This window comes from Tenrec ecaudatus, chromosome 10 (assembly GCF_050624435.1).
Source record: "Tenrec ecaudatus isolate mTenEca1 chromosome 10, mTenEca1.hap1, whole genome shotgun sequence".
Lineage (NCBI taxonomy): Eukaryota > Metazoa > Chordata > Mammalia > Afrosoricida > Tenrecidae > Tenrec > Tenrec ecaudatus.
In genome coordinates, this window is record NC_134539.1 from 153499033 (window position 1) to 153524884 (window position 25852).

Below are 25852 nucleotides of genomic sequence, written 5' to 3' on the forward strand. Positions count from 1 at the left end.
GCGAAGGGCGTGTGTCAGCACAGACAGACATTTATTCCCATGTAAACATCCTGAGAGTCATTCTGGTCTCGGGGTGGGGGCCGAAGCCAGCAGGCACTTCTCTAGAGCAGCCCCATGCCTTAGGCAGGCGGGGCCTCCCTGCCACCTCTTGGCTCAAACCTAAGCACCAAGCACAGGTCCTCTCCCTGGCCCAGGGCACCAGCCACCACCTAGGCGGGGCCCTGACCCAGACAGCCCAGCCATGATGGGGTGGGGGTGGTGCTCATGGAGAGAGGGCCCCAGGCCCCGGCAGCAGAGGGAGGCGGCAGGCTTGGCAGGAAGGGTCCTGAGAGGGGGTGAGGCCCTGGCGGTCAGTGGTCTGCTGCACACTGTCTGAGGGGCGTGTGGCCCAGGCAACGTCATCGCTGAGGGCCGGCCAGACCCTGCCAGTCGGTGCTGCTCTCACACCGGTGGCGGCCATGGAAGAACTGCCCGATGAGGCTGCAGGCTGCCTCTGCCACTGCGGGGAGGGGTGGGCTGTGAGGGCCAGTCTCCTCCGGCAGCCCCGTGCCCCCCACTTGGACCCACCGGCGCTCACCATTCCCTTGCAGGGAGGCCTCCTGAGTTAGCAGGTGTGAGAGGTGGCGGGCGAAGCCCTTGAACAGCTCCTGGGGGCCGGCAGGGGGTTGAGGGGGGCCGAGAGCAGCCAGGGCAGCCCTCGAGGGTGAGGCAGACCCCAGGGAGGGTTAGAGGTGGTCGATCCTGCCCCACCCTGCCTCTGACCCCAGGGCTGGGGAGAGCCCCAGACTCATACCTTGGAGGCAAACTTGCCCTGCTTGTAGAAAGGGGTGAGGCACTTGACCACCGTGCCGGCAGCCTCCTTCAGGGAGATGCCTGGGGCTGGCAGCTGCGAGGGCTCTCGGGCTGCAGGGTGCATGTCGCCTGGGTCCCCTGCTGAGCTGCTACCCACAGTCTCAATGGAGACACAGGGCTGGGCCGAGGGGCACAGCCGCTTCTGAGCCAGGCTCTCTGCGCTGTCCTGGGCAGGGCCACAGTGGATGGTCATGTCCACCGCCCCCTGCTCTGTAGGACTGGCCCTCTGTACCCCGGGGCCCCTGCAGTCTCTGCCTCGGCTGTCCCACCCCGCCGCCCAAAGCAGAGAATGGCCTGGTCTGAGGTGCCGCCCCTCTGCGGGGGGGTGGGGGAGGCTGTCCCTGAAATACCTGCTGGAGTCGGGGCCGCTTGCCCCTCGGGGTCTCCTGTGGGGGTGTCTGGTCTCCATGTGGGTGGGTGCTGGCCAGGGGAGAGCAGGCATTGGACCATCTCAGGAACCATCCCTGTACTCTGAAGGCTCATGCTCAGGTGGTGCCAGGATCCCACCCTCAGCCCCTTACCTGGGCCGCTCCCAGGAGGGCTCCTCTGTGCTTGGAGGGGCGGGTGGGGCGCCTGGTGTGCTCTCCCGCCTCTGGCAGAAGCGGGCGATGCTCTGAGAGTCCTTGCGGGCGGCTTCAGCCAGGAGCTGCTGCTTCCGCCTGACCCGGGCCTTGGCTGGGGGGCTGCCCCTGGAGGAGTGTTGGGCCTTCTCGGGAGAGGACCCCCCATGCTCATCGCCCCCTCCGGGGTCTGCTCCTTGCAGCTCGGCCCTGCCCTCCTCCCGGCAGCTGTGCATCTGTGAGGGGGACTTCTCCGGGTCCCCCGTCAGGGGTGGGGGCCCTGACCCCTCAGCCCGAGTCCTCTCCATCAACTCCGTGGCTGTCTGGAACAGGCAGGACCCTTTGGGGAAGCCGGCTCCCACCCGCTTGGCTTTGAGCTGCAAGGAAGGGGAACGACAGCGATAGGCCTCCGGCATCCACCCACTGGCTGACCCGACCAGGGGCCTGCTGGGCTGGGCTGGGCTCGAGGAGTGGGTGGGTGCAGAAAAGGTAGAGTGGCTGCACCGTGGGGACGTGAGGGGCTCCCCTTAGGTTGGGCAATGAGGCTCATTGTGGCAGGGCCGGCCACCACATACCGAGTACACCTGGGAGGCCGGCAGGATGTCATGCTCACTGGGCGCTGGGGGACCGGCCTGCGCTTCGCCACGCTCAGCTCCGCCTCCCATGCTGGTGTAGAGCTGCCCCTCCTTGGAGGCTTTGTGGATCTCAGCCACCTGGGTGGGGGGCAGACAGGATGCTGGGGCCAGTAGCTCCCCCCCACTCCGCCCCAGGCAGCTAGACCTAGGACCAGCTCGGGTACTCAAGAGTCGGGTAGTAGCCAAGGAGGGAAGTCAGGTTTTGCCCCAGCAGTGGAGGCCTAGACCCTGTGCAGAGCCTGCCCTGCCTGGGGAGCCTGACAGCCCAGCCCGCACACCTTCTTCAGCACACTGGCCTTGTACAAGTTGGCCACCTTGGCGTTCCGGAAGGCCTGATGCTCCAGTGCCACGGCCTGGGCCTGGAGGGCAGCTCTGCGGGAGGGAGGGAGGCGGAAGTCAGCCAGGTGTGTGCTAGCTCCCTGTGGGGCTCCTGCTGGAGTGTCAGGGCCTAGTGTGGTGGGGCACAGGAATCCCCACCCAACTCAGTGGGGGGACATCCTCTGGCTACATCTTCAGCAGTGGCCAGGCCTGCCCTCTAGGGGGACTGTGAGGACTCACACCCCTGGGTACAGGAAGGTGGAGCCTGTGATGGTGGGCCTTTGGGCGTGGGGAGCCTGCTTGGGCTCGGCCTGGACCCTCACCTCTCAGAGGCACCCGTGGCTGGGTGGTTCCCGCTCAGGGCCTCCTCCAGGAGCCGCAGACAGTGCTCCCGGGCCTGGGAGGGAGAGGGGTGGGTCACATAGGCTGCTGTGTGGCCCGGGGCAGTGAAGACGTGTCGCCCCAGCCCCCCTTACCTTGACGGTGAGCTTGGGGATCTTGCTGCTGGCAGCCTCTTTCAGAGGACAGTCATCATCTGGAGAGAGGGGGGCGTGCTCCATCCACCTCACCCACCCACTCCCATGGCCCTCCGCCCCAGTAGCCCTCACTCACCTGGGGGCACGAACTCTTCCACCGTGGGGCCTTTGCCCTGGGAGGGTCAGAAAGCACATGTGAGGCCCCTGTGGGCATTGGCCAGTCCAGGGTGGGGAGCTGAGGGTGTGGGCAGTGAGCCCTGGGAGCCCCATGCCTGCCTGGCCCTCACCTTTCGCAGCCCCATCTGCTTCTGGTAGAAGATACTCCATTCGCGCTTGCGGGCCTGGTCTCGGGCCTCGTCCCCGCTGCCACCGCTGTCTTCATCATACCTGGAGACAGGCAGGTAGGCAGACTGGCATGAGCAGGACCCGGCCACCCCCTGCCCCCCAGCTTTCCCCCGGCCCATGGAGCCGGCACCCAGACTTGTGGCCCTCACCTGCTAAAGCCCCCGTGGCCCCTGCGACCACCCTCGTACAACTCGGGGTCAAAGCCATTGCCTGAGGACGAGGGCCCGATGCAGGTCTTGCTCCAGCTGGTGCTGTGCCCTAGGGAGTCCAGCTGCCTCTGCACGGCCGTGGGGTTCTGGCAGTGGTCACAGCCCTGGGAGCAGGTGGGGGGGGCATCCCCGAAGTACTTTGCAATGGCTGCGTGGCGGCACCTGGGCATGACATGGCCGAGGTGAGCGGCGAGGGCCTCAGGCCAGCCTTCACCTGGCAGGCGTCTGCAGGCAGCCTGACCACCGTCTCACCCTCAGCCACTGCAGAGCACAGGCCCTGGGAGCCCTTGACTCTACCCATCTCAGTCATGTGGGGGTCTGGCGGGGACAGACTGGGGACCCTCTGTCTGTCCCCCAGAGTCTCGGCTCTGGCCCTCGGGCCAACTAAGGGTGTATCCCTGGGGGGGGGGGGTAGAGCAGAGCAAGCAGAGACGAAGGGAACGGGCCTGACCTGCCATTGCTGCTGCCCTCTCCTAGTGTGGGCCAGATGGGGCCACGCCCAACCCCCAACAGTGAGTCACTTTGCTGCTGTCTCTTGGGACCTGGGGACACAGGCAGAGGGGACCGCTGGCCTCCAGTCTCCCTCCCCTAGCACCCGTGGGCTGCCAGCCAGGAGCAGGGCGGCTCTGCGACTCCTCAGGTTCCGTTCTCGGAAATGCAGCAGGGTGGGTGGGGGTCCCGGGGTCCCCCAGGGACAGGAACTCTGATGACACTCCGCTCCGAGCGAGCTTGCCAGGGGCAGCACTGCGGGGATCAAGACTCCTGGGGCAGCTCCAGGGACGGCGGGGTGGGTTGACTTTCTGCCCCCACTCAGGGGCTCTCCTGAGTACACTAGAGGGTCTGTGGGTACAGCGGCCAAAGGAAGTCTTCCACACAGTGGCTGCCTGCCCTATGTGGGGAGGCCACAGGCCGGCCTGACCACCCCTCCTGGCCGACTCACTGGGGTTCTGTGCTCAGCTCAAAGGGCTCCATTGACAGCGGGCTGGGGTCTCCAGTCCTGCTCTGGGTGTGGCTGGTCTGCTTCGTGGCAGGACCTGTCCACTGTCACAGGCCCCTGGCCCTGGGCGCCAGCGGGCAGCTGAGGAAATGCTGGCACACGGGCCAGAGGTGGGGGGGCTAACTCTGGCCCGGAAAACCAGCGGCTTCCTCCCTCTCCTCCCAGCGCCCATTGGCCCACAGGACCCATGGCATCCCTGAGATGCCTCTGGGTGGGGTGCCCAGGGAGAAAGGCCTCCCTGGGGGCTAGGTCTGGGTGGTCCCATGGTGCCACAATTCCCTATCCTCAGAAGCTCCCTAAGGGCAGGGCAGGGCAGGGTGGGTGGGCTTGGGACTGAAGGTCAGAAGCATCCCCCTTGGAGCTGGGGGTGGGAGGCAAGAGCTGGGGCTGCCTCTCTGTAGCCCTCTTCCCTCCACACCCTCAGGTTAACTGGCCTCTGGGGTCTTTGCCCAGGCAGGAGCCAGCCCAGCCCAGCCCAGCCCAGCCCAGCCCAGCAGAGGGAGGGCGGGGACGAGGGGAGTAGAGGAAGAAGGCAGGGAGAGGGCGGGACGGGTGGGAGGGAGGACAGAGGAGCTCTCGCCCAGCAGTTGCTGGGCGCCCCATTCAGTGCTGCACCCGTGCACCCGGCGCCAATGCAACTTGACACTTGGGTCTCCGGGACAACCGACAACAAAAAGGCCAAGCCTGCCGGGCTGCTGCCCACTATCAGCTCCGGGGAGACGCCCCAGCCCCACGCGGGGTGCTGCTGAGGGCCGCCGCAGCAGCCACCAGGAAAGAGGTGTCCACGGAGGCCAGGCCGGGAACAGAAGACGCACGTGGGCTGCTCCTGGACAAGGCCCCCCCAAGTCCGCACCTGAGCAGCAGGTGAGTGGCCCTGCGTGGGGTGAAGGGTAGGGGGCAGCGCTGGCTGCCATGAGAAGTGGAGGAGGCACCTGTGGGTACACTTAGCTGGGGTCTCTGGGTAGGGGTTCAGAAAGAGCCCCATTCGAGGCCGGCCACCCTGCTCTATGTGGAGGGCCACCTAGGTCATCGGGGCTCCTGCCAAGCCTGTGGCCGGCAAGGCACACATGGCCTGCCGACTCGGCAGGTGGAGCTAAGCTGCCTCCATCCTGTCCTCCCCGCGGTGGTGCCCCTGCCCTGCACAAGTCCACCTCCCCAGCCGGGTGGGTCTGTGGGCCCTAACATCCCCCTGCTGGCAGTGAGCCCAAGCTCTGTCCCCGAAATGGGCGCGGCTGTCTCTAGCAGCAAGGTAACTGGGAAATAAGGTTGAGGAGCAACCACCCAATGTCAGGGCTCGCCAGCCCCCACTGTGGGACTGGCCCCTGCTGCCCACCTCCCCCATCCTCACGCCAGGGTCAACCCCACTGCTGGGCCCCCAGAGCAGACAAAATCATATCCATGAGACAAACAAAACCCCCAGCGGCCCAGGGGACAGTGAGCTCCTTGGCTCAGCCCAAGGGCACTGTGCTCTGCCAAGGCCGGGGCTTGGGCAGACGTGCCTGCAGCAGGGGAATGGCCTGGACGGCCAGGGGCAGAAGCTGGGCTGGTGGGAGGGGCCTGGGAGCCTCTCCTACACCTGGGGCTTGTCTACAGGCCACCCTGGGGCAGGCAGGGGTCTGCTGTCCCTGCGGCCTGTCACAAACAGACAGAGGCTCCTGGAACACATCTCCCCAATGCAAGGGCGGAGAGACACGTCCCAAGAGCAGCCACAGGCAAGGGCTCCCCGCCCTGGAAAGCTACTGGCTGAGCAAGCGGGGAACTGTGCGGCAGGGGGGGGGAGAGGGTCATCCAACACATGGCAGGCACCAGTGCCACCTGTGGTCAGGCCTCGGGGCCACAGGAGACCACAAGTGTCAGTTCTGCTCCTTCTGGCTGCGAGATAAGGAACCACGGGCATAGCTAGGGGAAGCGCACCAGGATAGAACACCAGCTGAACCCAGTGTCCTCGTCAGGGTCCCTGAGCCGTGGCCCCCTTAGGCTGGGGAGGTTGGGGGGAGGGGCCCTGGTTCAGCACGGAATGTGTGGTTAGAGGACCTGAAGGGGTGCCCTGGGCCTGGGGTGCCACACCAGGGGATTCCTCCAAGCCCTTGCTCTGCCAGCTCCCTCTGCCCTGCTGGGCCAGGGGTACCCTCGGGGACTCCTGATGGGCCATGAGGGCCCTCGGACCACTCTCCCTGCCTGGACCCAGGGCTGCCTCTCAAGAACCTGTGAGACCCAAGACTCTCGGAGCCAGGTCTGAGTGACGTCTCCCAGCTCCTGGGCAGGAAGCGAGGTTCTGGAAGGCCTGTGGTGAGCCTGAGTCCGAAAGACTGGAAAAGTACACAATTGTTGGCAGCTGGGCCGGGCTCCCCTGCCTTCCTCCCTCCAGGCCCAGAGACCAGGGGGCCAGGCGGGCAGCTTGGGTACATGGCACTCAGTCACCTGACCTTGGGTTATATCTGGCAGTCAGGCACTCCCTGGGCCCCCGCTGTAAATAGCCTGCCAGAGAAGGCCCAGAGGCCTGCTGGAATGTGTCCCCTCCCAGAGCAGCAGCAGCCTGGAGGCACAGGAGACCAGCCAAGGTGAAGAGTGTGGAGCAGGGATGATGGACTGGTATGTGCCATGGGGTCAGGACACAGCTGTCTGAGAGCTGATACAAAGCCTCAGCACCTCCCAGGGCTGTCACTAGTGTGCCCGGACGCTTCCCAGAGTCCCAGTATCCCCGCTTCAAGACCTCTGGAGTGTGGCTTTCCTGCCAATGCTGACCCACCAACCTCCTTTGCTGCCAGCAAGCGCAGCCTCAGCCCCCCCTTCTACCTCTTAGAGCCTCTCCTTTCCCTCACCCGCACTCCCAGCCTGGGGTGGGGTGGGGGGGCGGGACACAGCTGCTCACTATGAGGGTGCTCCTGCCCTCTGCCCCCACCCCCAGCAGCACCAGAGCAAAGATGACATGACAGGTAGGCAGAAGAGAGGCAGGACCCCCCTCCCCCCGTGTGTGTCCCGGCCAAAGGTGCAGGCCTTGGGCTGATGGGGCACAAGAGACCTGCCCCTCTGGTGGCCTGTGCTGCGGTGGGAGGGGCTGTGGCCCGGCCCCCTCTCCTTGTGGCTTACTTCCTCCCAGGCTCAGTCTCCCACTTAAACAGTGGCGGCACCAACGGACAGACAGGGGCCCAGGCTTCTAGGGTGCTCTGCCTTTTCAAACGCTCGCCAGCCGGGACCTGCCCTGCTTCTGGGGTGAAAGGAGGCTGAGGCGGGGCCTGGGCCACAGGGCCTTCCTCCAACAACACACTCGGCGCAAAGGTACGTGCAGAGCCCCCAGGGGGGCTGCCCGGAGAGTGGTGCCCCCAACACCAGCGAGGCCCAGCGGCTCAATGTGTTCCAGAAAGTTCTGAGCAGGGCAACAAGTTGGGAGGAGCCAGCTTCTCACAACATAGTCACCTGGGAAGAATCGGGAGCACAGGGCCTACAGGAGGGCCCTGGCCCGGTGGACCGGTTCTGGCAGGCCTTGGTGTAGCAGAGACAGGAAGCAACTTCTGCGTGGGGCCACAGACCTGGGGCGGGCCGGCCAGGACGGGAGTGGAGGAGTCCTGGCCAGGCAGCAGAGTAGGCAAGAGCAGGCTGGGGAGACTGGCCCCTAGGTGAAGCCTGGAGGGAGGGGCAGTTCAGTGGCCTTGCTGTTCCCAGGAGAAAGGTGGGTGAGTAAAGGCATCGGGCTGTAGGGAGGTTGGGGGACCAGTGGGGTGGCGGGAGCAGCCCCGTCCCTCTCACCCATGGCTGACCCAGGGCCCACAGTCCTTTGAGCTCCTATCTGATGGGCAAAAGCTCAGGGGACCTGGGGAGCCCCCACAGCACTGAAGGACACAGCGACAAAGTTGCCACCTGACGGCCAGAGAGCTCCTGGCCTTGGCTGTGGGCCCAGCTCTGCCAAACACCCCCCAAACACGGTGCCAGCTGGGTGGGGGCCCTGGCACCCCTGAGCAAGCAGCAGGTCTCCCTCCCTCCACCCTGGGAACCGCAGGGAGCGAGAGGAGAGACCAGAGGAACTCGTTCCACGGGCGGAGGTGGCACAGGGCGGCGTCTCGGGCACAGGGGCACGTGGCGTGTCACCCAGAAAACTTCAGGAGTTCTCTATGCCTTGGCACAGCCCAGTGGGTGCCCCGCGCACCATGGCCGCTGGCACCTTCGTGCAGGAGATGCACGCCGTGGGCCAGAGGCTGCTGCTGAAGCTGCAGAGGCTGCCGCAGGCCGACCCCGTGGAGATAGCTGCCTTCTCCATCCTTGTCATCTTCACAGGTGAGTCAGGCACCCGCCAGGTGGCCCAGGACTTCCCTGATTCAGCTGGCGGGTGGGGCTCAGACTACGGAGGGCAAGGGACACCCCTGCCTGCCCCTCACACAGTGGGCAGGGGACGGGGGCCACAGCTCTAGAGCATGGAAGAGGGGGGCAGGGAGACGGCTGGGAGGGCCGGGGCGGCCCTGCCATGCACCCACGCGAGCTCCAGCTTCGCTGCTGGCTGAGACCCCCGGGCATTCTCACCCGCAGCCACTGTCCTGCTGCTGCTGCTAGTTGCCTGCAGCTGCTGCTGCGCCCACTGCTGCTGCCCAGAGCAGCGGGTCAGGAAGGTCCAAGTGCGGCCCGGGACCCGGCCGTGAGGGATGGGGGGCAAGGAGGAAGGAGGACAGAGCGGAGCCAGACGGCCTACAGCCCAAGAATGCAACTGACTGATGACCCACCGGCTCAGGGACCACCCGGGATTCTTTCGGACAAACCAGGGAAATGGGCCCCATCTCTTGATCGAGAAGAGCCGGCACCTGTGGGAAGCTAATCAATCGCTATTGGATGCCAGACCCCCGCCAAAGGGGGGACATGTCAGTATTCTACCCTGGCTCCCCCTACCACACCCACCTCTCTCCAAGCGACAGCTTTTGGATTATGCACTGTTGTGGCACCAGACACTGGTGGGCCAGGCGCGGCTCTGGGCAGAGTGGAACTCCAGGGTGTGACTGGGCACTGGGCGCTCCCAGTGCCCAGGAAAGCTGGAAAGCACACAGGGGGATTGGAGGGGATGTCCATCCCAGATAAGTGCTGGACGCGGGAGCCACTGACCACTTCCCCTGCCAGCCACTGCCCTACAGGCTCATGTCACTGGGCCTTTTACGCGTCTGAAGTAAGAGTCATCTGTCGCCTGCACCCCAACCCCCTCACTCTGGGAGACTCGTCTGCTCATCAAACCCTCACTCCACCACTTGGCTTCCGGGGGAGAGCCAGTCGGTGACACCACTAAGCCGAGCAGCTCCAGCCCGGGTCCTCATTCTGAGGCCCTGTCCTGCGAACTGCATGTGGCTCCTGCTCCCCTGCCTGTCACCCGTTTACCGTCTCCTGGAGACCTCTGCAGGCGTGGTGGCAAGCCCAGCAACGAGGGCAGGGAAGCAGAAGAGTCAGGCCAGCTCCTCGGGGGCTCGGCTCCTGCCCACGGGCTCCCTAAGACACCAGACTGATTCTTAGGGAGACAGGCTCCTGCCACCTTGGCTATGCCGGGGCGCGGAGCCCTGTCTTCCAGCCCTGCTGGCTCCAGCTGGCCATCCAGGCCGGGGCAGCTGGAACAGGCTGAGCAGGTGACGCACGCTCAGGGCTGGCTTCACTTCCTGGCTTCCCTGGACTCGCGGGGCGGGTTTGAGGTGGACACCAGAGAGGAAGTGTTCCCACAGAATTCAGAAAGGAAAATAAATCCAACAATCTGCCTGTACCCTCCCTGCCCCCAGTGCAATCCATGATGGCGGTGGTGGCGGTAGAGTGGTGAGGATGGTATGATGGTAGTCATGGTGACAGTGTGAGGATGATGATGGTGGCGGTGGCGATGGTGACGACAGAAACTCAGTGACACAGGTGTCACTGAGGGCTGACACCGCTCAGGCACTGTCTCCATAAACATCGCGATGTAAATGACTTGACTGAACCGCCATGACCCCGGATCCCAAGTGACTGGCTCTTGTGCAGTCGGCTGAGAGGCCCGGTCCTGAGCTCCACGCCCAAGTCTCCAAGGCCGGAATCCTGGCCTCCCAGGTGAGATGCAGATACACGCCTGGTTCCATTATCCCCCATCAGCCAACTACATTGCAAACACACACCCACCTAAAGCCGGGAATCTCCTCCCAGACCTTCTTCCCAAAGGAAAACAGGCTCTAGGCTGGAGGAGGGAGGAGGGAGCACTGCTGGCTTCAGTCCCAGCCCCTCAGCTGGAGGGTCCCCAGAGCCCTTGGCTCAGGGCAGTGCCCCCTTCCCTTCTGGGCCTCTTGGCTGGAGAGGCGCTTCATTCCTGGCCCAGGGGCGGTTCCTGGCTCATCCACCCCTCGTCCTGCCAAGCCCAATGAGGTGTCCCCTGGCCCTCAGAGGGCTGACCCCTCCTCATGCTCTGAGCCAGGGCACTGACAGCTTTACGCAGCGGTGAGCTGACTCGGCTGGCAGCACCTAGGACACAGCCCTGGACGGGCAGTCCTTGGCACGGCTCCTCTGGGGAGGAGGCAGCTGCTCCCACGGTGGGTCCCTTCTGGAAAGGGTCATGAGGAAGGCCCAGCAAAGGGCTGCAGAGTGGGGCTGTATGGCCAGTGGTGGCGGCTCCGGCAGGGGCCTGAAGCATGTGCGACCAACTCTGGTCACCACACCTCTTTGCCCAGCCACCCCTGGTGCTCGTGTGGGATCATGACACGGCGGCACCCACGCCCTGCCCTCTTCAGCCTCTCCAGGTCCCCCTGCCTGCCGCCTACGCCCGCCATCACACAGACCCCTCTCAGTTCTTCAAAAGGGACCCCAACATACCCATGCACTGCAGAGCCAGGTGTGTTTCCATCTGTCCGTTCCCCAAAGGGCCCGGCCCGACTCTTGGCGCCATGCTCGCAGGATTTAGAATGGCTGGGTTCCTGCCAGGCACTGCGGGGCAGACTCAAAACACCACTCTGGCCACGCGGGCAGCTGGATGCAGGAGCCGCATCTGCTACCCAGCACCCAGCTGCACAACACGAGAAAGGGAAACCAAGCCCCCAGTGCGGGCATCCCCGAGAGCCTGGCAGGGCTTGCGCCAGACCGTTCTCCCTCCTGACCCTCTCCTCAGGCGCACTGGCTTCTGGGACACGCAGGTTTGAGAGGGGGACACAGTGGATTTGCCCTCAGGAAGGTTTCCTTGCTGCCCCTGGATCCTCCCATGGGAAACTGTGCCCCTAATTCTAAGACTCACATCAACTTCAGATCTCCATGGATGGGGTCCCCCTCACACCCAGGCTCAGTGTGCTCACTGCCTGGTTACTGGTCCAGCAGTTAAGCTGACGACCCGAGCCAGCAGGAAGCCACGACCTCGGCTGAGGCAGCCTGGTGCTCTCCCCATTCCCTTCGGAAGGGAAACAGACGTGTGTGTGGAGTCCCTTAGGCAGACTGGGGCCGCTGGTGGCAGTGGCTTCTCCAAAGCAAAGCAAGCATTTGCCCAGTAATCCGCGTGCCAGGCCTGGGCGGACTTTTTTAAGATCACCCATTTTGACAAGAAACTGATTTGAAGGATCCTTACTCCCTGCCACTGCATCAGTGCTGACTCATCGCGCGCGACCACTAGGGGTCTCCAAGAATGCAATCATTGACAGGAGTAGAAAGCTCAGTCTTCCTCCTGCGGAGCTGCTGGGGATTTCCAACTGCCCACCATGCGAGTCGCAGCCCATGTGGGACCCCTATGCCACCAGGCCCCACGGATGACTCCGAGGTCCCAGAGGAGGCAGGCTTCCTTCTCCACTCCCTCGCCGGTCCAGCAGGGGGCGGCTCACAAGTGAGCAGACCTCAAGGCAGTGTCTTTCCGTCTATCTGGCTCTCAGCCCTCCGTGCCCCTTCCCAGGGGCAACACTGGGCGCTCGCTCAGGCTGCTCCCCTCCCCTTGTTTGCTCGGGCTGGACTCCAGGGAGTGACAAATAACAAGGACACCTGTCACAAACGGGTCTGGCAACAAACAAGTGGCATCCAGTGATGGGAGGGCTCCAAGTGCAAGGTGCACAGAGCCGGCCGTGGGCGTCAACCAGCCTGTTTCACAGAGGGAACCGGAAGTACCGGGCAGGCCAGGCGTCAGCCAAGTTAAGCAGCATTTTACTGACTGCGTGTCACCCCGCTCACCCAGCCCTGGCTGCAGTCCGTCGCTGGGATCTCTGAAAAGCCCGGACGCCTGGGGTCTGAGGGGCAGGTGGCCCTCCCAGTGCGCCCTCACACGCCGCAGCTTCTGAAGGAATGACGGTGGCCAGTGGGCTCTATCCCCTCGTGGGCGGGGAGGAGCCAGCAGCGTTTATAGCTAAGACAACGGGTGCTCGGTCTCTGTGGTTTACCAGATGAGGCACCTCAGCAGAAAGGCCTGGTGATCTGCTTCCCCGAGTGGGGCGTCATAGAATGGACGGAGCCAAGTGGCTGGCAGCAGCACCGAAGCAGGCAGAGGCTCCCAGGAGGAGCCGGGCCTCCTGCAGCACCCAGGTCTCTGGTGATAAGCGCCTCCACCCCCAGCGGGCTCCAGGAGGTGCCAGCCAGCAGCGTGTTAATCATTCACTTCTGCCACCCCCGGAAATAAGTGGGCACGGCGTGGCACCGGCGGGTTCTCTTGTCGGAAAGGAGAGGACGCGATCCTCCCAAGCAAGACCCTGACCTCCGGCCCTTCCACCCACCGCCCAATTCCTGCTCCCAGGGACAGTGCCCCAACCCAGGGTCCCTGAGCAGACACCCCACCTGACATCATAAAAGGACAGGTGAGTGAGAAGGAATGAAAGGGAACATGTTGCTAGGCAACAGGCCCTAGCCCACCTTTGTTGGGCTTCCAGGGCCAGGTGACAAGGTTAATACCTGTCCTCGCCACCTGTGGCTTTTTCGAGTGGGGGCGAAGCTCCGGGCATCTGGCAGCCTCTTCTGCTGCTCAGCTCCCACAGGGGGTCCTTGGGGGCCAGTCTCCTTCCCATAGCTCACAGCAGGGGCCAACACCGAGTCAGGTACCGCTCTCCCCTTCCCCAAGGGGCAGGCTCAGAGCAGTGAGCCTTGGTGGGTCCCTCTGCTTGTCATTACTCCTGGGACACCCAAGGGCTCTCAGCTTGAGTCAGGCGATCCCCTGGTCCTCCACAGGCACCTCCAGACTGCCTGGCCAGCAGGCGGCTCCAGAGGGGCACTGGGGACTCTTGAGTACACAGGTCTCGGGGGAGAGGCCAGCCTTGAAGCTCCAGTTCACCTCCAAGTCCCTCAGGGAGAAGGCAGCCAGACCACGACAGCCTCCCCGGCGTCAGTCCCCGCTCAGAGCAGGAAGCCCCACCTGGCACTGGCTGGAGGTCTGACCCAGATGCCCACTGCCCCTCTGCCCAGGAGCTGCAGGAGTCGGCGACTGCCCCCCCCCACCATACGGGGAGGGCGGGCTTAGGCAGGCCAGAGCTGGTCTGGGACCGGGTGGGCTCCCTGTGCTCAGGGCCTTCGGCTTCCTTTCTCCCCAGGTGCACATGGGTGACTTGCCCAATGACCTGAGCCGCTGGAAAGGGGAGTTCTGGCAGAACCCCTGGGACGTGGGGGGCCTGGTGGTGATCGGGCTGCTCATCGGCGCCATCTTCCTCCTCGTCTTGTTTGCCATCGTGTTTGGGCTGCTCTCTCCCAGTGACACAGACAGCCCCTTCGAGGAGGAGGAGGAGGAGGAGGAGGAGGAGGAGGAGGCCAGCTTCCTGGGGGCGGAAAAGGCGTCCAGAGAGAGCAGCTGAGGTACTCCGCCAGACAGCACTGGTCCCTGCTGCCGCAGGGCTCAGCCTTGAGATTCAGGTTCTGGCGTAGGGGGTGGCCCGGCTGGCCAGCTGGAGACTGGTGCCGCTGTGCTGGCACTGACACCAAAGGGCACATGGAAGGGCCCCACACTGCCTTGGGGGAGGGCAGCCATGGCCCCCCAGGCCCTAGAATACGTGCATGGGCTCAGCAGGGGAGCCGAGAAAGCCACCAAACTGAGTAAAACACCCTTGTCACATCCGCTGGCTTGTGGAGCTCATTTTCTGCCCCAGGGGAGGCCCCCTGGGGCAGGCTTCTCCTGCTGGACCCTCCCCGACCCGGCTCTACAGAACTTCCTTCTCTGGCCACCACAGGGGCCTGTGCGCACACGCAGCACTGTAGCCGGTCCTCGTCCCACATCCCCCCTCGCTCCTTGGCCCAGCTGATGACTGCTCCTCTGCATAGTTCCTCAGCGAAGTCTCCCCTCCTGGCCCTCTAGACGGGGAGTTGCCTGTCACACACTCTCAAAACTCCGAGTGCCCTTTCTCCAAAGCCCTTCGACAACCTGTCTCTGCGTTGGTCCGATCGCCCCCCTCAAAGGACCACCCTCATAGCAGGGCTGGTCTCCTGCCTACCAGAGCACTGCCGTGCCGCGGGCCAGCACAGACTCGGCACCCTGCACTCTGCTGGGCTGTTGGCTCCCTCAGCCCCGAGACCCCAGGAGGCAGGGCAGACCAAACGCAGGCCTCGCACCTCAGCCAGTCCCGGACACTGCAAGTTACAAAGCCATGTCATGCAGCCACGCTGCTTTGCCTGGCCCTGCCCCTGGGGGCAGCTCCCCACCCACAAGAGAACCGGGCTGCCCGGCTGGCTCGGGCCCTCAGATCCCTGCCTCTTCCCTCGGGTCACAGAGACCCAGGCCCGGCTTTGAAACAGCACACTCTGCCCGCCGAGCCCAGCTCTGTGCCTTGCTGCCAGGGGCCTCCCTAGTCTCGGGATGCTCTTAGACGAGTGGCACACGGCTGACAGGGGAGGGTCCTTTTCTTTGCACACACAGTCTCAAACCCAGCCAAACCTGCGGCACGGGGCTCGCTCCGGCCCGGGGCCTGGCACCTGGACACCTCACGCAGCACAGGAGAGGCTGCTTGAGACCGTACCTGGGGAAGTGGGGAGGTGCCGTGAGAGGGGGCAGAGTCAGAGAGGAGGATCCTGGAAGACACTCTCCCCGCTTGGTCTGGAGGGCAGAGGGCAGGCGCTGGGATCCGACAGAGGGCCACAGCATTGAGGGGGGCCCTTCATGAGATGGACTGATAGTCGCTGCCACGCTGGCTCCAGCAGGCCCACAGATGTGCGGATGGTGCAGGACTGGGCCCCAGGTCCCTCGTTACAGGTAAAGCCGCCCATCGGTCAGTGAACTGGTGACGACAAAGGCACTCCTCCCCCGGGGCCCTGAGCCCCACAGGACGGATTCCAAAACAGACCCACCCGGGGGACTTCTAGGCCAGGGGGTTCCGACCGCCAGCCCTTGCCCTCCTCACCAAGAAGGCCCCATATGGAGACCCCTGTGCCAGGGCCTTAAGAGGACTTCTGTCTGGCTGTGAAGGCTGTGAGCTAGGGCAGACCTGGTCCTGCAGCCAGCGCCCCTGCTGCATGTGGTCTCACAACAGAGGCCAAATTCCACACTTGTGCTGTTTGCAGGAGGAGGAGCCCTGGTGGTGTGGTGGTTACAGGCTGGGCTGGGATCCACGTGGTCGGCAGTTTGAAACCCCCAGCAGCTCTGAGAGGAGAGGACTGGGCTGACAGTCAGTCTGGGAAACCTACAGGGGGTCACTAGGAGTCACACTGACTCAAGGGCACGAAGTCTGGTTTTGGGGGAGGGGGGTTGTTTGGTTTACAGAAGAGGGGCCCTGGTGATACAGTGGGTTACACATTGGCTGCTAGCCACAAGGTCCACTGTTCTAAACCACCAGCTGCTCTGAGGGAGAAAAATGAGGCAATCTACCCTTGTAAAGATGTGCGACCTTGGAGACCCACAGGGGCAGGTCTAGCCTGTCTTAGAGGGTCGCTGTGAGGCAGAATCAACTAGACCAGTGGTTCTCAACCTGTGGGTCATGACCCCTTTGGGGGTTGAATGACCCTTTCACAGGGGTTGCCCAATTTATAATAGTAGCAATGAAAATAATGGTTACGGTTGGGGGGGTCACCACAACATGAGGAACTGTATGAAAGGGTCACGGTGTCAGCAAGGTGGAGAACCCCTACACTAGAGGGAAATGGGTGTGGTCTGAAGAAGAGCGTCTGTCCAGGAGCCCCCAGTTCCGTCAGGCTGGAGGGAAACGGCGTCTGAGCCCTGAGGGAGGGTGGGAATCCCCACGCAGCCCACCCTGACGTGTCTTGGGAGAGGGGTTGCCGGCACTCCCGACATCTCCTGTGCTTTGGCCACGTTCTTGGGAGAGACAGAGGAAGGCCCTCAGTGAGAAGGTGGACACGCTGGCTGCAACACTGAGCTCAGGGGCGTGAAGACTGAGGATGGCCGCCGTACGTGGGGACTAGGAGTCGGGAGTGAAGAGTCCCCAACATGAGCGGGCAGCCAGGATCACGCCCAGCTTCCAGGACCTGGTCTTGCCGAACGCCAGATGGCCCAGGATGGGGAGAGCTCGGTGACGTCTTGTCTGTCATGAGTTTTGGGAACCTGACGGCTCTCAGGCCCGGTACATTCGCCCATGAGACAGAGCAGGGACTTCTGCTTCATCCACCACACAGGGTGGCTGGAGAACCGGTCCCATCAGGCGGGTCAAAGTGCCACACAAACACACGGTCTTCCCAGCTAGGGATGAACCCCCGGATGTGATGTCCCTCACACCATGTACCCACCGCTGGCTACACGCTGCCCTGTGAGCCTTAGATAAGAGGGTGACTACTACTCCAGGGTAGCCAGAGCCCAGCCCACGGGCACGTGTTGGCCACAATGTCACTAGCTGAGAGCTGGCTCCACGGCTCAGGCCTGAGTCACTTAAGGGGCTAGCCATTCCAGAAGGGACTGGAGCACGGGAGACGAGATGTCCCCCCCAAATGCTCTAAAACCATGTTCACACAGTCAGGAGACTCCGAGGCGCACCCAAAAAAACAAAGTGCTGGCTGACAGAGAGGTCCCACCCAATGACCTAGGGCAGACAGGGCCCCTGGTGGCCCTAGAGCTGCCCTGCCTTAGCTGGCTAACGTGGTGGTGGGAGAAATGGTCTCACCACATACAATACGATGCAAGCCACTCACCCCAGTTCTTCACAGAAGGTCACCAGGGCATCGAAGGCTGCGATGGAAGCTTTGTCGGATGCTTTGTTCCCCCTCTTTTCCTGGAGACGAGAAATGGCTGGTTAGCAAGTCTTACGTAGCTGGCCCACGCTCGCTGTGGACACAAAACAAGGGTGGAGGAGAAAACTGCTGATGGGGCCCGTGGACTGGCACTCGGGAACCCCTGTGTAGTTGCTAACCTCGAGGTCGGCAGTTTGAATCCACCAGCTGCTCGCTCCACAAGAGGAGTCAGCCTGGCTTCAGGAAAGAGGCACAGCTTTGGAAACCTGTGGGGCAATCCTGCTCTGTCCTACAGGGTGACTAGGAGTCGAATCAACTGGACAGCACTGGGTTTGGGCTTGGGGACAGGGTCTAATACTGACTGAACACAGGCACGAGGATGGGACACAGGGAGGAGTCTGTGTGCTACCGTATCTGCGCGGAGCGATCTGGACACACACAGTCTTCATGGCACAATGGGCAAGGGCTCCGCTGGCACTGTGAACCCACCCAGTGGATTCTCGACAGGAGCCCTCATGGCTGGGCTCCTAACCACAGGGTCGGCGGTTTGAAACCACCGTCTGCGCCTCCGGAGGAGGAGCCTGTGGACTCCAGGAAGGGGTGAAAGCCTTGGAACCCCACAGGGGCGCCTCCACTCTGTCCTCCAGGGCTGTTCTGGGTCAGAGTCGACTCCATGGCGGGGAGCCTGGCTTTCTGGTTTGTCCACCACAAAAGACTAGTCAGAAAAGTATTGTTTCCAGGCGGAGAAAAAAAACCTTACCTTGCTCGTTGCAGACGATCTACCCACCCAACAGGCCATTTCTCTCTCCACTGAATGCACAGTAAGGGGCCCTGGCGGGGCTGTTAACTCAAAGATCAGCTCTTTGAAACCCCCCAGGGAAGAGACGAGCCTCTATTGAGAGGACAGGTTGCTCCTACAAGGTTGCTATGAGCTGGAATCAACCTGGTGGCCACGTTGTTTTAACGACGCACAGTGACACCCCGGTCATGCTGTCCAGGCCCAGGCCCCTCTCTGGGAGCAGAAATAAGCTGTGTGTCATCAGGAGAATGATGGGGCCCGAGGGGCCAGGACTTACCTGGAGTGTGGCTACTTCCTTCCTGATCAGGAAGCTGACCTGGTCCCGGTCGCTCCTGGAGTAATAGAGACGGCACCAGGCAGGCTTCCCATCCCTGCCGGCCCGGCCAGACTCCTGGTAGTACCCGGCCATCGACTTGGCGATATTCCAGTGGGCGACAAACCTGCAGGGCCAAAGGGACAGCTGTTTGAGCCGTGCGGGAGAGACTGGGGAGGAGGGGCTTGGCCTCAGCCCCTGGGGGCCTTTCACAGAGCCCCAAGAGGAAGGAGCCTGCAGGCAGGAAGGCAGAGCTAGGGCATGGCAGCCCACCTATAGGCCCCTTGGCTCTGGGATAGCCCAGCTCAGAGGCCACTGCAGGGGTTAGGGAGGTGTGCCAGTTGACATGAGGAACCCCAGAAACCACACGGCCAGGGCCAAGTGGAAAAAATGCTAGATGGCTCGGCTCTGCCGCTTGAAAGCCAGACGCTGAATGTACTCCATTGAAATCGAAAAGGCATACAACCAGCTGATGTCGAACCAAAACCAACTCAGGCCTACCAGGTACACGTCAGCTCCGGGCCAGCTAAACATTACTGCCACCACCATGTGAGGTCGTCACCCCATTCTAATGACAATGGACATGAGATTCACAGGCAGATTTGCGCACGGTCCCCCAGCTAGGAGCCTGCAGGGCCAGGATCTGAGCCTCGTGGTGGCTGACTTTGCAGTTGGCCCCTACTGAGACCCAAGGTGAAGAGTCCAATTCCAGTTCCACGTTCTTTACAATGCAGCTCACTGAGTAATTCCTTCTGTGGCTTAGGGGTCCTGTGGGCCAAAGCACCTGCTAAACCACACAAGGCATTCCTGAGTGCCACTCAGAGCAAGCAGCTGTCTCTCCAGGCTCAGGCTTCGTGGCTAGGAGTCAGGTAAATCCTTGCCAATAATTTCCAGGGCGGGGTCAGGAATGGACAGCTGGTCAACGGGCATGAGGAACGGCAGTGACCCCGTCTTTGCAGGGAGCTCTTTTAGATCCCTCCTTCCTTCCAGCCACCTAGCCGGGCCCTTCTACTAAGATATTCAAGGCTGGGCAGCGCATGCCGCCTGCATTCGGGGGACTGTCTGAACCCCGGGCTGCGTAGAGTCACCTGGGGGCAGGTTCACGAGGACTTCCGGGGCTTGTGCCGCTCACATCCTAGGGACACAAGCTCTGGATCCCCCGTCCGGTCCCCTCTGGCCGCAGAAGGTAGTGCACCACACCGCCACCTCCAAGCCAGGCCCCAACCAGGACGCTGACGCAGGGAAGCAGAGCTCACCTGACGTTGGCCTTGTCCACGCCCATCCCGAAACTAATGGTGGCAACGATTACGGGAACCTTCTCCTCCATCCACTCATTCTGCACCAGCGTTCTCTCCAGGGTTTTCAGCCCTGCACAGGACGGGGAGGAAGAGGAGGGAGCGCCAATGCTAGTGGCTGACCAGGTGGTCTACCCGGAGTGGGATACTTCGTACCCCTCGAACCCTGCGCCCCCAGCCCACCAGCTATGTCAGAGCAGCAGCCCCCCCATCCTCACCCCGGAGGGAGGGAACTGTCACCAGCTATACAGAAGGGCAGGGAAGGTTAAATGATAGCTCAAGGTCACAGGACTAGTGACGCCCGGGCTCTCCTGCTCTCCAGAGCCAGCACTCTTTCCACAAAGTCCACTAGGCATGCCTTCGAGCACACTGCAGAAAGCGAGAAGGCACCACATATGCTGCAGAATTCCCAAACCCAAACCCACTGCTGTGGAGCCGACTCTGACTCATACCAACCCTAGAGGGCAGGGTAGAACTGCCCCTGTGGGTTTCCAAGATTTTAACTCTTTTCAGGAGGGGAAAGCAGCCTCATCTTTCTCCTGAAGAACGGCAGGTGGTTTCGAACTCCTGACCCTGAACTACAAGAACCTCCAAAGATAGAGGAAAATCACGACCAACTGGAGTCTTGCGCTTTAACTTCGTCCAAAGGGCACTAGAGGACGAATGGGCTCCAGGCCTGCTCCACGGGCTGATGCTGAGTCAGAAAGCCTCCCCCACACCCAGGCTGCCCACGCTGTTAACAATGTCTGCCCTTCGAGGACAGTGGGCTTCAGGCAAGGGGGAAATCTGGGAACAGGGATTGGTGAGAGTAAAACAATGTGGGCACATTTAAAGTCCCTCGACGGGACGTGTGAAGATGACGGAAAGTGTGTTTGCAAACTCAGCATTTGTCACAACTTAAAAAAGCCCCAAAGCCTAAAACAAATGCCTCTCCCGCTGCTAGAGAGGACAGTTCTCATCATCACGTGTTCCAGTCTCACATCTCTCAGTAGTTTCCAGGGAATCCCTACCGCTCGGAGATTCTGGATCCCTAATCAGCACACCTGACAACCCACTAAGCGGCCTGAGGCCCTTACCTGCATGGTAAGCTTTGGCGCTCACGCCACGATAGCTGAGCTCCATGGCTAGCTGGTCACAAGCCTGCCTGGTTCTGCAGTACACGATGCCGCAGCCAGAAAACTGACACATGTGGGAAGCAAATGAGCACCAGTCAGGACAGAAAGAGCAGCCTCCCCCCCCCCCAAAAAAAAAAAAAAAAACTACTGCCAGCAAGGCCATTTGAACTCACAGTGACCTACAGGACAGAATATCCTTACAGAACAGCCTGACCTTACAGGACAGAGCGGAACTGCCCCCTAGGGTTTGTAAGACAGTCATCTTTCTGGAAGCTGATTGCCACCTCTTTCTTCCAGGGAGCAGCTGTGGGTTCGAACAGCAGGCCTTTCAATTAGTGGTGGAGTCCTTCGGCACCCTGCCCCCGGGGCTCGGTGCTGCCTGAAGAGAAAGCCTGTGCTCTCTCTCTGGTTAGCCTCGGCCCTCTCCTTGGAGGCAGGGGGACCAGCAGGGCTCCGCTATGCTCTCATGACTCAGGACCCCAAACACTCAACATGCAATTTGTCGGCTCTGCCTCCTCCCCGGAAGCCCTCAGATCAGGCTGCAGAGGCCTTACACAGGGGCTGGGACAAGGGAAGCCCCTGCTAGCAAAGGGGAGGGCTCCTCGTAGTGGGTGCATTGGCCTGTGGTCTGCAAGGTTGGCAGTTCAAAATTACCAGCTGCTCTTCCGGAGAGAGACGGGGCATTTGACCCCCGTAAACAGTTAATAGTCTCGGCACCTCAGCGGGGCAGTTCTCTTCTGTTCTATAAGGTCGCTATGAGTCGGCATCAGCTCATGGCCGTGTTACCGTAAGTATATGGCTAGTCCTGGCTAAGGAAGGGCTTAGGAAACCGCCATTGCCGTTAGGCTGCAGGTAATGCCCGCTGCAGCTCCTACCACCCCCCTCAGGGCCTCACCCCCTTGTCGGCCTTCTGCCCCAGGGCCTTCAGGCAGAAGTCCTTCAGGTTCTCAAAGGGATCGGAGAGCAGGTCCTTGAACTGCACGTCGTAGAAGAGGTTGGCCCGGAAGCAGGGAGTCTTAAAGGTGGCCACTGGGGGCTTCAGGTGCAGGGCAGCAAACACATCCTCCTGGACCTGGGGGGTGGCGGTGGCGGTCAGCGCCACACAGGGGGCATGTGACAGGCGGGAGCGCAGCGTGCCCAGCCGCAGGTAGTCAGGACGGAAGTCATGGCCCCACTGGGAAACGCAGTGCGCTTCATCCACCACCAGGCAGGAGAGCAGCTGGCGGGACAGCAGGGAGTCGAGGGTGGGCTGGAAGGAGGCGGCTGCGGCCATCTCAGGGGTGATGTACAGGAGTTTGGTCTGGGGCTTTTCTCGCTGCAGGTCAGAGAGCAGCTCCTTCTTCTCCTGTGCTGAGAGCTTCGAGTTCAGGGAGCGCACGGGGACCTTCAGGGCCAGCAGGTGGTCCACTTGGTCCTGAGAGCAGAAGGGGACAGGTCACGGAGGGAAGGGTGACTGACCCTCAGTATGCTCAGAGGCAGAAGCCACTGGGGCTCCCTGGGGCCCTGCCCCACCAGAAAGAGCCTCTTCCCAACTCTCCAGCAAAAGATGAGGGGGCTGCAGACAGTACTGGAGCCCAATACACCCGGGCCTAATCCTAGCTCTTGGGATTGGCTCCTGCGCTTTAGCTGGTTCTAGTGATGCAGTGGTTATCAGTTGGGCTGTGTTCCGCATGGTCGCCAGTTCAAAACCACCAGCGGCTCCCTTGAACAGTTACAGTCTCAGAAAATCACAGAGGGCACGGTGTGAGTGCGCATGGCCTCGATGGCAGCGAGAGGCCTCTAGGGGACATCCTGGTGGCATAGTAGTTCAGTTGGCTGCAGTTTGATCCCACCAGCTGCTCTGCTTAAGACAAGACGTGGCAAGCTCTGCCCATGAAGATTCACAGCTGAGGAAACTGACCGAGAAAGCTCTCCTCTGCCCTACAGGGTTGCCTGCCTCGAGTTGGAATCAGCTTGATGGCACGACACAGCAGCAGCAAACCCGAGTCTCTGTGTTTCCCCTCTTTCTCTAAAAACTGCAGCCACCAGCCAGGACGATTCCAAGGGTTCATGAAAGCAGCCACAGAGCGCTCAGCAAACAGTGAGGGCTCTTTGCTGGCCGTGGGCCCCACCTTCCTGTCTTCACAGTTGATCACGGTTGATAGGCCTGGGTTTCCTCACTTCCTCAGTTCTGACCCAGCCGGTGAGCCCATCTGCTGGCTTTAAACGCAGGCAGAAGCACAGAGCAGATGTCCCCTGGGTCTCCATTGGTTTCCCTCTGTGTTTTTGGTCTTCAAGACAGAAAGTGAGAGACTTGCCCCTTCAACTCAGCTCTCTCTGCATCCCCCATCGCAGGGTCATGCTCGCATCTGTGTATGTGTGAGCTGGATGTGCATGTGTAGACACTGTCCCATCCACCTTGGGGCAGGAAGCAATGAAGGAGGGTGAGGGGACTCAGGCCATCCAAACACAGATTATCCAGGACACTAGTGACAGGCACTAGGGGGCAGTCCCATACTTTGGCAAATTTAGAGACGGGGGAGAGAGGGCGGGAGGCAAATCAGAGAAGCTGAGAGCCAATCAGTCAAATACAGCAGTAGGGAAATGGCCAGCTTTACAAAGCCCCCCCGCCCCCCAGCCGTTTGGGGCCCCACTCTCCATCACCCTAGGTAAGCCTCACCTGAATCAGAGCAATGAGGGGGGAAATGACGATGGTGATGCCTTTGGCCAACAGGGCAGGGAGCTGGTAGCAGAGGGATTTTCCTGCCCCTGTGGGCATGCACACAAAGACATCCTTGTCACCTGCAAAAACACGTGGCAGCGACATCTCAATGGTGCCTGCCTTTTCCTGCATCGAGGGTGTTTAAGACAAAAGAGAATGTGCAGGGAAGACAACTAGCCGAGTGCCTGGTCGTGTGTGTGTGTGTGTGTGTGTGTGTGTGTGTGTGTCTGTCTGTCTGGGTGTAGTATTCTCTCGCTCTGTCTGTCTGTCTGTCTGGGTGTAGTATTCTCTCGCTCTCCTGGCTGTGAAAGAGGTCACGTGTACAGGGCAGTACTCCTGGGGAGAGTGTGCCCAACTTAAGCATCTGCCACATAGCCACCTCTGGCAATAGCAATAACAACTAAGAGGTAAGAGAGTTAGAGTCTCCCAGGCAGTGGATTATTATTATTTTTAAAGGAAATGTGTTGAACACCTATGAAAAGGAGGATATGCTTGATGAATGGGTTATCGGCATAGATAGGGCAGCAACATTGTTTATCAATGGTCACCAACAGGAGCCCTGGTGGTGCAATGGTTAAGCATTCAGCTACGAATCCTAAATCAGTCCCTTGAATCCACCCAGCTGCTCCCAGGGACCCGCCCACATGCTCCTATAAAGATGATGGCCTGTGAGACCCTATGGAGCAGTTCTGCACTGTCCTTCCTACAAGGTCACTACGAGTGCTGACTACACGGCATGTGACCAACAACACTGATGTTTCCCTCTCCACAACCTCCCCTGCCACCTTATGTCAGGAGATTCACATGACTATTATCACTCCTTTTCCCATCAGGGACTCAGGCCATTCAATCTACAGCACGGGCATTAACCAGGTCAGAGACTTAATTGGCCTCCGCTGGCCACCTCTCCTACTGCCTGCACACACGATGTAGTTCCCAAAGGCAGTCTGTACTGTTCTTATTGAAATGGACGGACCAGATGCTCTGGGGTGGGGGGTGGGGGGTTCTGCCATTAAAGCTGTATGCCTTGAGTGACAAGCCTTCAAGATTTTCAAACCCAGTTACATACCAGGGGTGGAAGGGTTGGGAGGAGGGTGGTTCTGACAGAGTTACAGTGAAGCCAGCAAAAACGGATGCACAGGTAGTTTGGTGTTGTTACCTTTCACTACAGCCATGGTCGCACTCTCCTGCAAAGGTGTTTTAAAGGAGTCAAACCCAAAGACGTTCTTCAAGATGCTCCGGACTCGGCGTTCAGGCCCAACGGGGAAGGAGGAACGGTGGGTGCTCATCTTAGCGAGACTCAGTGGCTGAAGGTTAAGATAAAGATCACGTGATTGTCACCAGAGCCCTCTGTTAAGCTTGAGAATCACAGCCCGTCTCTCTCCGAGTACCTAGAGTACCTATCAGATCTATTACACTCAAGTAAGGGCCCTGGGTGTGGCGGTGATCGAAAGTGCCAGGCTACTAACTGTGCCAGGTTGTGTTGGTATCCACCAGCTGCATCCAGGGAGAAAGATGCAGCCGTCTGCTTCCCGTCAAGATCAACCCCGTGGGGGAGGGTTCTGCTCTGCCTCGGGGGGGGGTGGGGGGGGGGCTTGGCGTGGGGATCCGCCCCGGAGCAGTAGGCGGGCTTACGCTCCAGCCATATACTCAAGGGCTATAGCTGAGGGTGATTAACAACCCCGATAGAGCAATAACCGGCTCCGCTTTCGAGCCCAGTGGCAATACAGAGTATGGAACCCTCCAGGGCTACGGTGCAGCATGGAGCAAAAAGAAACACAAGAGTCTTCGGGACAGTTCGGAGAACGTAGGCATTGTCTAAGATGCCCAGTAGGTGCTTCTTGGATACGCACACTCGTCTCCCCGCACGCCTCCAAGGGGAGTCGTCCCTCAGCCTCCACAGAGCGCCCGATACCTTCTCCCTTCTCCAGCCGCGGCTTCCTCGCCCTCACCCCAGGACTCCAGGGCTGGGCGTGGGCCGCCCGGGACGAGAGGGCCCTGCCGGGCTGCGGCTGCCCGCTGGCTCAGAAACTAGTCACCGAACGCCACAGGTCAGCCCCGGGCCTGAAAAATCCAACCGCAGCCAAGGCAAAGCGCGGTAAATCCCCACACCGCCCGGCGCCCGGCACCCGGCGCCCGGCGCTCCGTGATGACGTGTCCAGAGCCCCGGCGCGAGGGGCGGGGCTACGCGCCGGAACGGCC

General features: G+C 61.5%; 2 protein-coding genes across 4 annotated transcripts; one reads left to right on the forward strand and one right to left on the reverse strand.

Annotated features, from left to right (window-relative positions):
• Positions 1-20: 20 nt before the first annotated feature.
• RECQL5 (RecQ like helicase 5) lies at positions 21-25791 on the reverse strand. Of its 3 annotated transcripts, none has more exons than XM_075562220.1 (20): positions 25566-25791; positions 24810-24957; positions 23609-23730; positions 21845-22363; positions 20911-21013; positions 19796-19907; positions 18504-18666; positions 17389-17468; positions 3336-3557; positions 3129-3228; positions 2978-3014; positions 2842-2900; positions 2689-2762; positions 2326-2419; positions 1988-2125; positions 1374-1789; positions 1203-1272; positions 794-1018; positions 578-647; positions 21-499 (listed from the first exon to the last, which is right to left on the reverse strand). In XM_075562220.1, exons 2-20 carry the CDS (start codon positions 24937-24939, stop codon positions 399-401), a joined length of 2835 nt encoding a protein of 944 aa, XP_075418335.1. In that variant the 5' UTR covers positions 24940-24957; positions 25566-25791; the 3' UTR covers positions 21-398. The 3 variants fall into 3 exon arrangements, with proteins under 3 accessions (XP_075418335.1, XP_075418334.1, XP_075418336.1); XM_075562219.1 differs by having other exon boundaries at positions 25504-25791; XM_075562221.1 differs by lacking the exon at positions 3336-3557 and having other exon boundaries at positions 25504-25791.
• On the forward strand, positions 8399-10106 carry SMIM5 (small integral membrane protein 5). The gene is made up of 2 exons (XM_075562224.1): positions 8399-8664; positions 8914-10106. The coding sequence occupies exons 1-2, from the start codon at positions 8502-8504 to the stop codon at positions 9021-9023; spliced, it is 273 nt and encodes a 90-aa protein (XP_075418339.1). The 5' UTR covers positions 8399-8501; the 3' UTR covers positions 9024-10106.
• Positions 25792-25852: the final 61 nt, after the last annotated feature.